General features: G+C 30.9%; 1 protein-coding gene across 4 annotated transcripts; it reads right to left on the reverse strand.

Moving 5' to 3' along the window:
- Positions 1–157: 157 nt before the first annotated feature.
- LOC117235916 (SEC14-like protein 2) lies at positions 158–14691 on the reverse strand. Of its 4 annotated transcripts, none has more exons than XM_033498394.1 (11): positions 14329–14691; positions 12593–12769; positions 6680–6752; positions 4944–4987; positions 1887–2004; positions 1596–1805; positions 1213–1293; positions 942–1141; positions 684–826; positions 454–605; positions 158–380 (listed from the first exon to the last, which is right to left on the reverse strand). In XM_033498394.1, the coding sequence occupies exons 2-11, from the start codon at positions 12641–12643 to the stop codon at positions 268–270; spliced, it is 1185 nt and encodes a 394-aa protein (XP_033354285.1). In that variant the 5' UTR covers positions 12644–12769; positions 14329–14691; the 3' UTR covers positions 158–267. The 4 variants fall into 4 exon arrangements, with proteins under 4 accessions (XP_033354285.1, XP_033354287.1, XP_033354288.1 ...); XM_033498396.1 differs by having other exon boundaries at positions 12593–12845; XM_033498397.1 differs by lacking the exon at positions 12593–12769 and having other exon boundaries at positions 14329–14689.
- Positions 14692–14811: the final 120 nt, after the last annotated feature.

A 14811-nucleotide genomic window follows, 5' to 3' on the forward strand; every position in this document is an offset into this window, starting at 1 on the left:
CAAATTATTTCAACATATACAATTACCACAAATATATATATACCATAAATATATATAATAATATCATTATAATTATCACAAATAAAACAAGAACTACATTTTGTAATGTGCAACGAAGCATGTAGATAAATTTTTAAACAATTAAAAAAGAAAAAGATTAGCGATAACATAAAAGCATTGACTTCTTTTAATATTAATTACACTGTATAGAATGTATTTTTCAGAGAGAATATTTTCTATAATATATTATTATTCTAAGTACATTAATTATAAAGTTGTTGGTGTTATTTCTTGTGATTCTGTCGGTGGTATAACTTTCACGGAGTAATGGATTTTTTTATTTCTTATTATGCTATAAGTGTTATCAAAAATAATGGAATCTACAACAGATAAAGTTATTGATGAAGTATCTGATATTTTTATGATGCAACTATTTACACAATGCCTACTCACATGTAGAAGGTACTTCACAAGTCAAAATTCCAATCTCATCTAATTGATGGGCAGCCACTCGTCGCATTGGTATCACTTCTTTTTGTGTTCCATTATAATCTTTCTTCACAATACCAAATCTAATGTCATGGTTCTCTGTACGAAATTCCCAGCTATACAATTCCCAACCATTCACGATTAATAAATATAGAATTATATCATATCATAATTAGTTTATGAATTTTTTATACCTTAACAGAGATCCCATTTCAGATGCTGAGATATCAAGCTCTAGTTTCCCACCTTTCTTAATTGTAACTGTTGTAAAGTTCTCCATATCTTTCTCTGTGTTATTTACATACATTTCTTTAGGGACTTTGCCTCCAAGACAAATCTGAACATAAAGAAAAATTTTAATATTTTTAATATCATCGCATTCATTTATCAAGAAATTTGTCCAAATTTTGAAACAATATAAATTCCTTTTTCTTAGTTTCCTTTTTCTTTACCTTGGTACCAAGCTTTGGGTTGCCATCAGGATCTTTAAGGGTGCCTCCAAAGAAAGCAGGCACTTGATCTCTGTCAATGTTACTGAATATCGCTGTCTGCCATCTCGCAGGATCCGATTTGTATATTTGAATCTTTGATAAGGTATACTCGTTCATAAACTTTTTCGTCACGGAAAATGCAAAAGCAAATACCTTTGGAGCTACAAAAGAATACGAGATATAAACCATCAATCATTTTATTATATGATTATCTGTAATATAAAAAGTGTACCATTAATTATGTAACAGGTCTTTAAAATCTCTGGGTAATTAGCCTCATACATTTGGATTAAAGTAATGACAACTTCTCCAGCTGGAAAATAGAATTATGAATTAATATTTATCGCAATAAACTAATTTAATTGGGTGATAAAAAAAGCAGCTTCATTTTAGGAAAAATTACATCACTAATCGATCGTTTCTTACAAATTCATTGAACAGATGACTCTTTCAATTTATATAAGCATTTCATTGGTTACCTTGTTTTTATGGGCCACGAGCACATATAACTAACGAAAAAACGCTACGAAACAACTAGCAATGATACTTTAAAGAGTCGAACAAAATATACTCTGAGGAAGTTATGTAATCATGGTCGATATACATAAATTTTACCTGGTCTCCAGAGATATTGTTTCAAGTTAAAACCCTGCATGTCAAAAATTACGACCACTTGACCAGCTGCTGGACCGTGTTTTAACATTTGTTCTCTACATAATTTTAAGTATTCTTCTAGACGTTTTATGGTCACCTTTATCATATCCCTTCTCGAGACTACATGCAAAATACCATAAATATCTAATGCGTCGAAATAAACTACAATCACTGCAAAAATATTGGAATTATTGATTTCATCATGTTTCATCCTCAATTACGGCTATGGTGAGCATATATTCTACAATTTACCTGGGGCACCATCTTTATCGAAACCACATAAACCGTGAGGTAGATAGTCATTCAAAATTTGAGGAGGATCCCATTCGGTTAATTTGTCAACTTCCCATTGTTTTCGCCACTCCATAGACTAAAAAGTAATACATCTTTAGTTTAAAAGTATTATAAATATAATGTACATGCATTAATAATAAAGTAGGTAAAAAATGTTCATATAAATAATATATTCATACTTTGTGAATTTCAAATCCTAAAGACTATTAAGCTGTATATAGTACTGTGTATAATGATATAATGTAATTTAATGCACAATATTATGACAAAAAAATCTATAAGTTTAAAAGTATAATTTTCAATATATACTTCGAAAATATAATTTTAGACTAAAAACACTACAACTAGAATTATCAAAATAATGTCTTGCAAGAAACACTAAATATGACATATGTTCGTATGAATTTTTTCTTTTTATTAATTTTATAGAGAATTGAAGATAATCGAATTGATGACTTTCTATGTACATAGAAATAAAAGATTTAGAGAATGATTGAAGTTTTAGAGAACATCGGTACCATGAGCGATTATTACCAGAGATACACAGATACATACATCCTGTATAGTTCAAAGAAAATTTCTGTTTTTATAAACGTTCTCTTAATACCTAAGAATTAAGTGGAATTGAGAAATTTAATTTCTAGTTTGCCTTAAGGGGAGAAAGGGATTATAGTTGCAGCTAACATATTGCAATATCCGGAATTCTATTCGAAAGAAGAAAGTAGTACGCATCGCGATATTAGGATCGTTTCGCATTTTTCAACGTCGTTAATTATGGAAATCGATAATGGCACAATATGGGTAGCGTTACAAGCATCGAATCGTGTATCAAGTTCTCCAACGTTTTATTTTCTGTTTTTATTTATCGGTTTTATAAACCGATGCAGGCACAAAACAAAAAATTACAATCACCATCTTCGCGTAAGAGAATTTAAGTTATTACATTTGCTATTAATAACGTTAAACTTTAATTTAATTATCAAATGAAATATGCTTTCTTCGTTAATTTGTTAATGATAATTTTATATTTTCTAACTATAATTTTGCAACGAAATATATGAATGTAAAAAGAAATGTGTACAAAAGTAGGTTGATCAATATACACGCAGGTATGAAATATTGCAGTTGTTTGCATTACAAACAGTTATTCTGCTCTCTCTTTGCTCATCAGCTTGAAGTGTGAGCTGTAGAACTTACTGATTTTTCCCGGTTTTATGAACAAGTATTCTTTTCATATATACATATATATATCAGATATATATATATATATGAATATAAGTTTAAATATGGTACAAGTTCAATTTAAAGAAAATGGATAAAGCTACTTTCAAGTATTAAATTTCATAATTAATCGTATATTTTTTCGGTAAGATAATAAAATTTTTTAATATTTTAATAGGTATAAAATATAAAAATCCTATAATAATATAAGAAATAAATTAATATAAATAAATTCAAACGTTTCTTTAATAAATAACGTACCGCTCGTACTTCGCTCATTAATTAAACTAATTGTAATAATTAATTAACTGCGAATACAGCGGAAAGAATTCGGAAGTACTATACTGTGAAGCATCTGAAGCGATGAAAAGTGCATATTGTGTAGAAGAATTGTTTTTTTTTTCCTTCTGTTGGCCACTAGACCATAGAGAGAGTATACTTCGTTAACGCTTCGTAGACGATCTACAAGTCAGTGAAAATTCAAAAGATCGTGAAACGTGTTTCTTCAGACTTTCTCGGTTAAATTCATGGCTAGAGCTATAGAGCATCAAGCGCGAAAGGTGATGACTGATTAACGTGATAGTCGATGCTAACATTGAGCGTGCAACTTATCGCAATTATGCCCCAAGACGTAGATTTCTAGATAACAGTATGCCAAGGAATGCGTATGAATTCGAAACTATATATCCTTATTTTTAGTATGAAAAGATTTGTGCTCTCTGAGGCAAATGATTCTTTCTTCGTTCATTTTTGTTAATCGTTTGTGGCTCGAACAACCTTTAATATTTTGCTTCGACTGGTTCATACTCAATAAGCTATTTTTAAGAGCAATTCATGGATAGAATATATATTTCCATATTTTCATAAATAACAACATTTTGTTCGATCTGATTCATATTCAATAAACTATTTTCAGAAGTGATCTATTATTTGGATATATTTCTGTATCTTTGTTGCCAATAACAACGTATGTTTATACTTTTTACTTTGATTTGTTTCTATTAATACCAGTACTATCAAATGTATCTAAAGCAGAAGTTATATTTAGTCAGTATGTTTCAATACTAAATACTAAATAATTGATGTTGACCTCAACTGTATTACAGTTTGAAATAAGACTACAAACAGTTAATGAATTCATTAGGACCGGTGTCATTAGTGTCTAACACATTGCCAGTCGGTCAACAAGATTGATTTTCCACTGTATATACCTTGCAAAGTAAATGGTGGCCTGGTCTTACATTCTCTTCTGCACAATTTTACATGGCAATACCGTTAGACAGTCGCGAGGAACTTCATTTTTATATATGCTATTAGGATTTTTCTTCGTGTAATACCTTTCACAGTTTTTCTTTAATCAAGCAAAAATTTATCGAAATATTTATATCAGTGTGAGTCAATCCGATTGACAATATGTATTACATTTCATTATAAAGAAGAGATATACGATAATAGGAATACAATAAAATAGGAAAAATGCAATTGATATATGGATAATGGAATTTTGAAATTAATTAAATAAAGTCCTATAAATCTGTTAGTTATGCGATTAATAATAATATGGTTACATTGTATAATTCGTACGTATAATGCAACCGACGCAATATGAGATATGTGAAAGTTCAATATAAGTTTGAACGAAGTTGTCCCCCTTTCGAAAAGATTTTTTTCTACAGCGAAGGAATTTATTTATTTTTCGGTTTTTATGAAACTAAATAATAATAAAAAAAAGGGAGAAGTAGGGAAGTGAATAGATGGGTTTGTGTCAGTAATTATAGGTGAAAACCTGCATACCTCACGTAGCATCTTCTCCGCAGCAACCGGGTCCCATTTTCTTGCTAAAAATCATATATATTTTTTAACGACTATTTTAGAGTCAAGAAATATTTAATTCTACATTACATATCTATAATACGAATGAAATTGGAAAATTAACAAATTTAATACTAATTAAAATGTTATGTTCATTTATTATATATTTTTTTTATACGATTAAAATTAAATTTCCTAATTTCGCAGAAAATAGTTGAACAAAAAGCTTTTTGCTCTCCGTTGTAAATTTTCTAATGTCTAATTTTATTCAATGATCTCATGAAAATACATTTCCTTCGCTGCACTGAATGGATATTAAAGAATCTTTATATATCAATTTATATTTATTTATAATTTTTTCTTTTTTAAATTATTTTATATGACAATCTTTTGAGTAGTATACGAAGTATATTCCATTTGTGTTATTAGTGTTCAACCAGTTATTAATTTCTCATCACGTGTATTTCATTGCTAGTTGCACTTAATTTGAAGATACTAGTGAATGTTAGATTCTTTCTTTTACGAGGTTCAGAGACCAAAACAGAAGAGAATTCACATCTACTGAATTATGATTTACAATTACACACAGTGACTCGTGAAAATATTTGAATAGTCAATTACTCATCATATTAATAAACCGCCTTATTCAGTGGGACCATCTTTAGCACTAATTACATGTTTAAGACTAGTATTTATGTTATATACTAATTCTTTATCAAATGAATGGTTACAGTATCGAAATATCTTGTAACTTCCATATACATTCTCCGATTTGTTTCAAATTTGAGTGTTCAGTGTAATCATAACGATCCAAATGAAACTTCCAAATTTTGTATACATATAATACATACAATATACAGGGTGGTTGGTAACTGGTGGTACAAGCGGAAAGGGGGTGATTCTATGCGAAAAAAGAAGTCGAAAATATAGAATACAAATTTTTCGTTCGAGGCTTTGTTTTCGAGAAAATCGACTTTGAATTTTCGCTCGGTACGCGTACGGTACGTTATAGCGGATCTCACTGTAGATCGTTGTCTCGATGGAAAAATTAAAAAAAAAAAATAAAAAAAAAATTTTATTCTATATTTTCGACTTCCTTTTTCGCGTAGAATCACCCCCTTTCCGCTTGTACCACCAGTTACCAACCACCCTGTATATACTGTGGCTAAAAAGAGTATTTGTACATCACTGTATTTATTATAACACTTACATATTAATTAATTGAGATCAAGTATATTTCGAACCATTTAGCAATTTTTTCTTATGATTAGAAAAATTTAATACCAGGAAAATAGATCGTAGGGTCTGATGAGAAAATGCTTCACTGGAAAATAAGGGCATTTGCAAATACTTTTGGAGCCATTGTACATAAAAATTCTTTACGATAAGTGTTTAAATATTTTTATGAGTCACTGTACATAAGGATTTCCAAACACTGTCTTATTTTGTATAATTTAAGGGATTAAGTTCTCTGATGATTGTGCCTGGCGTCTTTGAACCAGCCATTCAGATGGGACATTAAAGACGACTGTGTATGGTGTACATATCATAAAAGCAATAATCGCCAGGAAACGTCGCCGATTATAATGAAATAAATGAACATGAAGGTCCAAGTTGCGATTTGTCGTGAGATTGATAAATTTTCTTCGGGGCATGTTTGACGCATGCAATGTTGAGAAACCGTACGGACGGTTACAACAAATTACAAGAATTCATACCTCGAAGCCAACGTAGTAGAAAGTTATCGTCATGATGCGGTTGTTTCAGAATATCTTGAACTGTCCGCCTAAACTGAAATCAGAAGTTTGTATAAATTAGCCGGTTATGTAATAAAATTTAGAATTCACGTATCATACATGAAATAACAAAAAAAAAAAAAAAGAAGATTTAAGACTACGCGAGTTTATGGTTGTCACAGAAAGAAGCGAAGAAATAATTCAGAATTATTATATCAAAATATAAGGGCGAGGTAACAGAATGACGCGTGAAAGTAATAAACTTGTAAATATATTCGTGATATTAATAGATGTAAATGCAAATAATTTACACGGGTGTCTTATCAAAAGATGCATTAAAATAATAGATATTTTTAAAGAAATGTGAGATATAAAAAAGATATTTATGGTTTTAAAAAACAAATAGCTTTCGTAATGCTATAAATACTTTAATTTTTCCAAATTTCATAGAATCCAAATGAAAACAGAAATGATTATGAGAAATTAGTTAATTTTTTATGTATTTCGTGATAAAATTTTTATGTAGCTAGGTTTAGCAAAATTATCGTCTTTTTACATAGTTGTATAACAAAAGTATAATGACACAGTGTTAGGAAACTGAAATAGCATAGTACTTATATAAATTGGAGCGAAAAACATTAAAAGCTGTGCCACGTAATTATGCCATTGCTTATATCATACTATAATCTTACATTATAACTTATAAAATACGTATTTCTATAACATTTATAGCCATACTGCATCTATCTTTTAGCAGGAGGGATTGGTTATATTGAAAATTTGCTAGCACGCCTTTCATCCATGATTTGCAGTGAAAGCAAATCGTTTTTCTGGGAAGTGCACCAACAATTTTACGGTCAGCGCAAAAATCTTAGACAACTTTGTTTCACACAAAATCACCTGCACTTATTTACTTTCACGTAGATTTTTCAGCAGGTTAACTCAATCCTGTTACCAAGAATCAAAATACGGGTCACCGATACACGACGTGTATGGAATCTGTGCTTGTAATTGAAACTCTATTTTGCATGCTGCATTTATTTTAAAACATTCGAATGAATTTTGCAATGTTAATTATTCTAATTCTATTCTAAATATATATATTTTCTGTCATATTGAAAATTGCATCATTTGGAATTCTATTTTTTAATTAAGTTTAATTTTATTTGCAAATACTTATAGAGTAAATTTTAGAAAAATTTCTCCTAATGTCGATTATGATAAAAATTCAACTTCTATTCTGATTATTCTTTTTTCTCGAACACATTGTAAATTGTATCACTTCCGCTTGAAAATGAATTAATGTAATAATATTACGATTAATCGAATGTATCACAGAAGGACGTATATGCTTTCTGCTTCCTCGTTAATCAATGACAATCAAAAAAAAAAAATAAAAATAAAAAATATATAGGTGAGTATATGTATTACGTTGATTACTTCTATGTTAATTTATCTGTTTTCTAAAAACTTCTTCCGCGCATAACAGACTCATGCACGTTTTATAGAGACCGCGTAGCTCAATTGCCATAATTGCAAGATTTTCCAAGATCTTCGTATGTCGGTCACGATTCGCGAAATTGCTTAGTTCCGAACATCAGCTTAAATCAGTCAGCTTAAATCGAACATCAGGCGAAACTCTATCTAACGCTTGATATTGGCAGGTACTTGTTAAGTAAAATTGAATTGGAGTTATTCTTTCACAAAAGTTAACTAAGGAGTTACAAAGTATGCTTGTATAACTTATCATCCAATAATAATAATTATACGAATATTTACGAAAATGCATATTTTTCTGTACACAGATTTATGTATTTAACCTTTTAAATATTATAACGAATATCTTATTTTGAATATCTGCATATATCAAATTTCAACGTAAAATTATCGCTATAATATTTAAAAATTGAAATAAATTATATTCAGTTTTTATCTTAGTAGTATTTATAGAAATATGAATTTGCGCGAATGACAAAAATCCGCTGTTACTATTACAAAAAGTGAAAAATGATTATACGAAATTTAATGGCCACCGATATATTAATATCATTCATCTTTTCTCTCTCTCCCACTATCTTCATTAAAATTTCTTATATGAAATAAAATACACGAAGGAACTATCACCTAACTTAATTGACTGACGAAAAAATATTATCCAACAATTTATTAATACTGGTTAATCTTTAATTATTATACTATCTATAGGTATTAACCCTTTTCCTTATACTACATAATATCTTTTGCAAAATTCCCTTGTTCATTAACTAAACAGAATTTGTAGGAACTATCGTGTAGTCTAATCGATCGATGAAACATCAAACTTAGTACGCTGGTCACATCCTCAATGTAGCACAATTCGTGTACCTGATGAAACCGATTTATGCGCACAGAATCGTGTATAAGGAGGCTAATGGACATGCGGAGATGTACAAATGTGTGCGTTTAATCTTCAATAGTATCAGCGTCACGTTGTAAGACCATGTGTCAGTCTGTATGGGTGAACAGCAGGGTAAAGAAAGTGCCGTTTTACGCGAGGGAACCGTTCACTCTCGATCATCTTGACGTTCGTTTACAAAAAACATTATATACATAAGAAACAGGTATAGGAAGAACTGTCTTTCACAAGGAAGAGTTATTTAAACTCTACGGATGGATTTAGCGACTCTCAAAAAAGAAATCGACGAACAAAGACAGAGGAGGTGTATGCACGGTCCACGTCTCGCGATAAAGTAGTTTTCATCGGGTGAAATCCATCGCATAATGACACGTTTGCGAGCGACGAAAGCGATGATAAAAAGCGTGCTCACTGCCGGCAGCGTGAAATGAAAGTTTTAAAGGGATAGGAAGTAAATGTTCATCGTCGACTATGATGATGATCCACTGATAGAACGATACTTCCATGTCGAACAGGTTTGCATGATAGCAAGTGTCATTGCGTGAATGACTGGAAAAAAGAAAAATAAATCATGTCAGAAAGTAGAATGGTCAGAATATGTGAATGAAAATATCGTAGACATAGAATGAAGTCAGTAGAGATTTGTAAAATTTAACAATATAATTAGTGTTGGCATATACACTGATTCGTGAAAGTATTTGGATGCTTTTATGTAGTATGTGTGTTACATAAAACATTTTGAAATTTTATTTAATAAAGCACAGCTATCATCGTTATCGGTATTTGAAGCCAATCTTAAAAATCTATATAGAAGTTATAAGACATTTTGGTGAATAATGGTCTATGAATAGTCATATGGATAATGGTCTTAAACATATAATTAGTGCTAATTAAATACTGTTGCCTGTTAATGTAATGGCTATTCAAATACTTTGAAAAACCTCTGCTAAATATCTTTGTTTACATATTATGTTTATAAGAAATATCTTGTATTATAATTTCTATGGATATACATTTCCTGATTCGTTTCAAATTTTACCAACATAATCATGGCAATCGTGTCTCACTGTAATGTTCATGAAACTTCAAATAGTTCTGTGTGATATGTATAATGAATTTATACAACTTTTCTGTAGTACGTGTTCAACTTTCATGACCTATTCTACATAGATACATAAATATATTCTTTATAGAATCATTGTAGAAGATGAACATTAAAAAATATATGCATCTGTTAACGTCACGTCTTTTATAGAAGTAACGATACGTGTCAAGTTTATCAAGGCTTCTTCAGAGTTATCGCGTTCGGCTATCGATAGCTATAAATTTAGGCTATGACGAATTCTAGAAGTTGCGAATGTTACGCTATGGTTTCGCACGTTATCTAGGTGAACGTACCTTCGAGATTTCCAGGTGACTTGCTTCTTTAAATTCTTTTCTCCTTCTTTTTTAAATGGAACCATATGTTTTTGTTTATATGGACGTGTAGTCCGTTCCATGACGAATTCATTGACCTAGATATGTTTGCACGCCAAGCTCATTCAAGGTAGTTTACTGCCGTTCAAAGCTTGCCTTCCTTAAACGTCCAGAAATTGTTATTTATTGTCGGTATTCGAAATGACCACGAATATCAATGCACCGATTTGCTCTATCTCTAAAAGATAGTTTCACCCTCTCCAATGTTGCAGAAATAATTCGAACATTCTCACTCGACATTCTCTAACAAACCAAATCACATCGACAATTTCGTTGTATGTATAACGAGCCATCGTAAATTGAATAGATAAGTGAAGTTTGTTAGTCACAATAATATTGATTTCTTCGAAGCAACTGTAACAGTAACTGAGTATATCTAAGTATCAGGCGTAGCAGCAGATATCCTCTGTTCGTAAGTAAAAGTAATGATAATTTACGATCATTAGTGTGATTTAGAATCGTGTTCACGGCTGAATCGATGAAATACTCTGGTGAGTAAAGATAAATTTTGAACAACAGTAAGTGACCTTGAATGACCTTGAAACGTCAACATGTTGTGAGTTGAATTCGTCACGAAATGGGGCACACGCTTATCTGAATAAAAACGTATACATAGTACTATATACAAAAGCTTGAAATCTCAAAGGCACGTCCGTCTAGACAAGATTTATGATCATCAGGAGATGTCTCCCTCGAAATAGAGTATGTTTTAGTTGAAACATTTGTTTGCATGACGAACGGTTTAGGAGATAATTATATCGCTCCAAATGAATCATCCTGTATATACTTACACTAATTATATTGCTAAATGTTATAACTGTTTAGTAGCTTCATTTTAAATAAATCTTTACAGTATAAAGTATCATACTTTATATTTCCGAGTTTCTTCATAAAAATGACGAGGTCAGATTAAATTTACTACGTTTCTGATGTTTATTGCATATCAATGAAGGATACATTATTTCAACATTAAGTATTTCCTGTGTACTGAATAATCTCATTTTCTCTAGTCAAGAATTTACATGTATAATGATTGTCTTTTTATTCTTTCATCTATAGAATGTTTCTGAAGTATAAAAATTTTATCACGTGAATCGTGTGATTTTTTATTACTTCTGATTGTCTATTCAAATTAGTTGTATATTAATAGTATATTCTGTGGTCATGTATGTAATTTAACACTTCTCTGTTTATTCGGTTTCGAGTTTGCATACGGTATCAGCTGTATTTAAAATAGCTGTGATAATTGCTCGTTATTTCAATCTTTTTTATTTGAATCACAATAAGGACTGAACCGACATTTGCTTCCCGTCTTTGTATCTGTTTCATATGTAGAGCGATCTTGCAGAAAATTCTCGCTGCCAGTTAACAACGTAACATTTAAATAATTAAGACACTCTAATCATTTTAGTTTAAAGCTGTAGTTTGTCATTAATTTTCCTTATTATTGTAACTTTCTACCAGTGTATCCGATTTGAGTGTACGTACGCTGTTATTTCTTTGACTATCAGAAACGCGAAAAAATATTCAGATGAAAGTTATTTGATTTGATGGAAGAAACTTAACAGAATGTTAGAATTTTTTCTTGCACTTTTACTTATGGAAGTTTCAGCATCCACACATTTTTTGAACTCAATTATATACCTTTATTATTATGAATTTATTGTGCATTTCAAGAAGCATTCAATAATATGTACGAAGTATCTAGGCAATAATTTGTTTGGAGAATAATAACTCGACAAAAGCAAGACTTGATTCTACCTGTAATCGGATAAATTATTGTTGAAATATACGCTTCATATATTTCGTTGGTTAGTTTCGAAATACGTAAAAGTTTAACAGATAATTGATAGTGATGATGAAATGAACGAACAAAAATTAAATTAAATAAAGCTCAATCGCAAGATCCCAGAACGTTAGTAAAATATTCGCCGGACACGTTCATAATGTTCTTTTCAAGAGTGACATATTATTAACCTCGACCCTGTGGTCGTACCTTCTTTCCAATTGAATGGTTGACTTACTTTCATCAATGCAAATCGCTGGTTATCCTCCAATCCCACTACTTTCAACATCCTTGTGTCTCTTTTGTACGTCTTTTGGCGGTTTTTGAAACTTCCGTTCTAGCTCTTTCACTCTGATTTGCGATAATGCGTTCTCTGCCTCCTGCTACCGTTACCTGTCGTTTACCTCGTTTATTTCTGCCTCAGCAACAAAATACATAGAGTTTGAGTCACAAGGTGTCACGCAAGACTTTCTTCTATTGAGCTTTAATCTCTGTTAGGAACAGGCAATGGTCAGATACGAAATTTTTGATAGCATGTATGATGTACAGTGATTCACAAACTACCTTGATTTACACTTCTAAAAACATTTTATGAATATATTGCGTTTATCATATAATCTATATATGTACATATGTAGAAGTTATATATATGTTGGTATTTATTGCAAGTATATAGTAAAGATTACCATAGTATTCGAACGATCAATTATTCATTACATTAATAATCTACAATATTTACAACTAATTATATATTTCTATGAAACTCTTATATTCTATTTTTTTACTAGATATATGTTTGCAGTAAATGTTCTCCGACTTCTATATACATTTTTAGATTAACTTCTAATTCCATCAATATAATTATGATAGTCGTGCTTTATTAGAATGCCAATGGAATTTCAAAATGTGTTACGTAACATGCACAATGCATAAAAGTTTTCTGTAATAAATGTTCAAATATTTTGAACTATAGCCACTATAGAAGCTAGAATAAGAGTGAATCATATCGATTTAATGTAATAGATATCACGTTCATTACTACATGGTAATCGATTCATTATTATGCGCATGACGACGGAATTGCATTTCAGCAAGAATGTGTCTCCAAGGTGTTATAGAGTTGTGGTTGTTAAGGTCGAATGTGTATAACTTTTCTGTCTTTTTCATAAAGTCCATGTAAAGTGATAAAAATCTATATAAATAGACGTACAAAATTTATACATGTATATGGTTATTTCAGAGGTACTTAAATTTGTATTATGTGTTATGTAAGCAATGTTTGAGTTATTTGAGTTATGGTTTGAGTTATTCTTCTTTGTAGACACAAAATGCAAATGAAATGAATTGTTAATATAATCGATAGTGTTTGCAAATAAAACATGACCTGATCGGATATGACTTGTTTTATAAAAATGAAAAATTATACTTGTCCCTTTCGTACCATAACATATTCTTTAATTAAATTAGTATGTTGCTTAATATAATTGGAATTCAAAAAAGAGAAAGAAGTAGAAAAGTGAAAAAAGGTTCACCCGAATTTGCAACTCGATTGCGTTACACATTTAATTGTGGGCGGTGAAAAATTACTGTTACATTGGGGGAATAACCGTATAATGTTACTAGCCAAAACTCGAAATGAACTACAAGCGATTCATGTAAGATATTTAATATAATACTTCAATAACACAGTTGTATATTAATTTTTCATATTAATTTATAATTTTATCTTGTTCTCATATATAATTTATATACCAATAAAAACAGTATTAAAAAGATATTACATAACAAGTGTTCTTTAAGAAATATAATCGATGCAACAGCCACAAAACTTCAACTCTCTCCTCAGGTGCAAATCGGTGTTGCAATTAAATAAATTCTCTTCAAACGGTTTGATCTCACAGCCACCATTAAAATGCACCTCAAAATATTGAAAGAAAAAGAGGAACGTTACCGAGATAAGTAAACAATGTATACCTCTTCTTTGAAAAAACCTTTCTCTTCAAAACATAGAACAAAAATCGTCAACAAATCACGTTGTCACTTGGCGCGCAAACACATTCGAATAGAGCGCATCGTTATTGCGTTCGTGTTTCGCGGCTGCCGGCTTACTTAGTGGCGCAACAGGTGTCTCTTGCGGTCGTTGCGACCGCGCTCCAGTTCGAGAGCCAATTCCCTACTAAAAATGAATGTTGCGCGCTGACTGGCACCCAAAGAATGGTACCGTTCTGTTCTACGCTGTGTTCACGATGACCGGTATTACCTTGTCACGGGATACCCCACCCCTTACAAACCATTGCTTTAACCTACCGGGATTTTGCTTCGTTCATCGGCCGTCGCTATCCCCTCCATTTCTCGAAACTGATTTCGTAAGGCGTACGTTTGATATTACCTATATAAAATAAATAAATATATACACTGGCTCACGGAAGTATTTGAACACTTACAATAGAAAATTTA

The sequence above is a fragment of the Bombus vosnesenskii genome, unplaced genomic scaffold, assembly GCF_011952255.1.
Source record: "Bombus vosnesenskii isolate JDL3184/JDL3185 unplaced genomic scaffold, Bvos_JDL3184-5_v1.1 scf7180000013334, whole genome shotgun sequence".
NCBI classification, from domain to species: Eukaryota; Metazoa; Arthropoda; class Insecta; order Hymenoptera; family Apidae; genus Bombus; species Bombus vosnesenskii.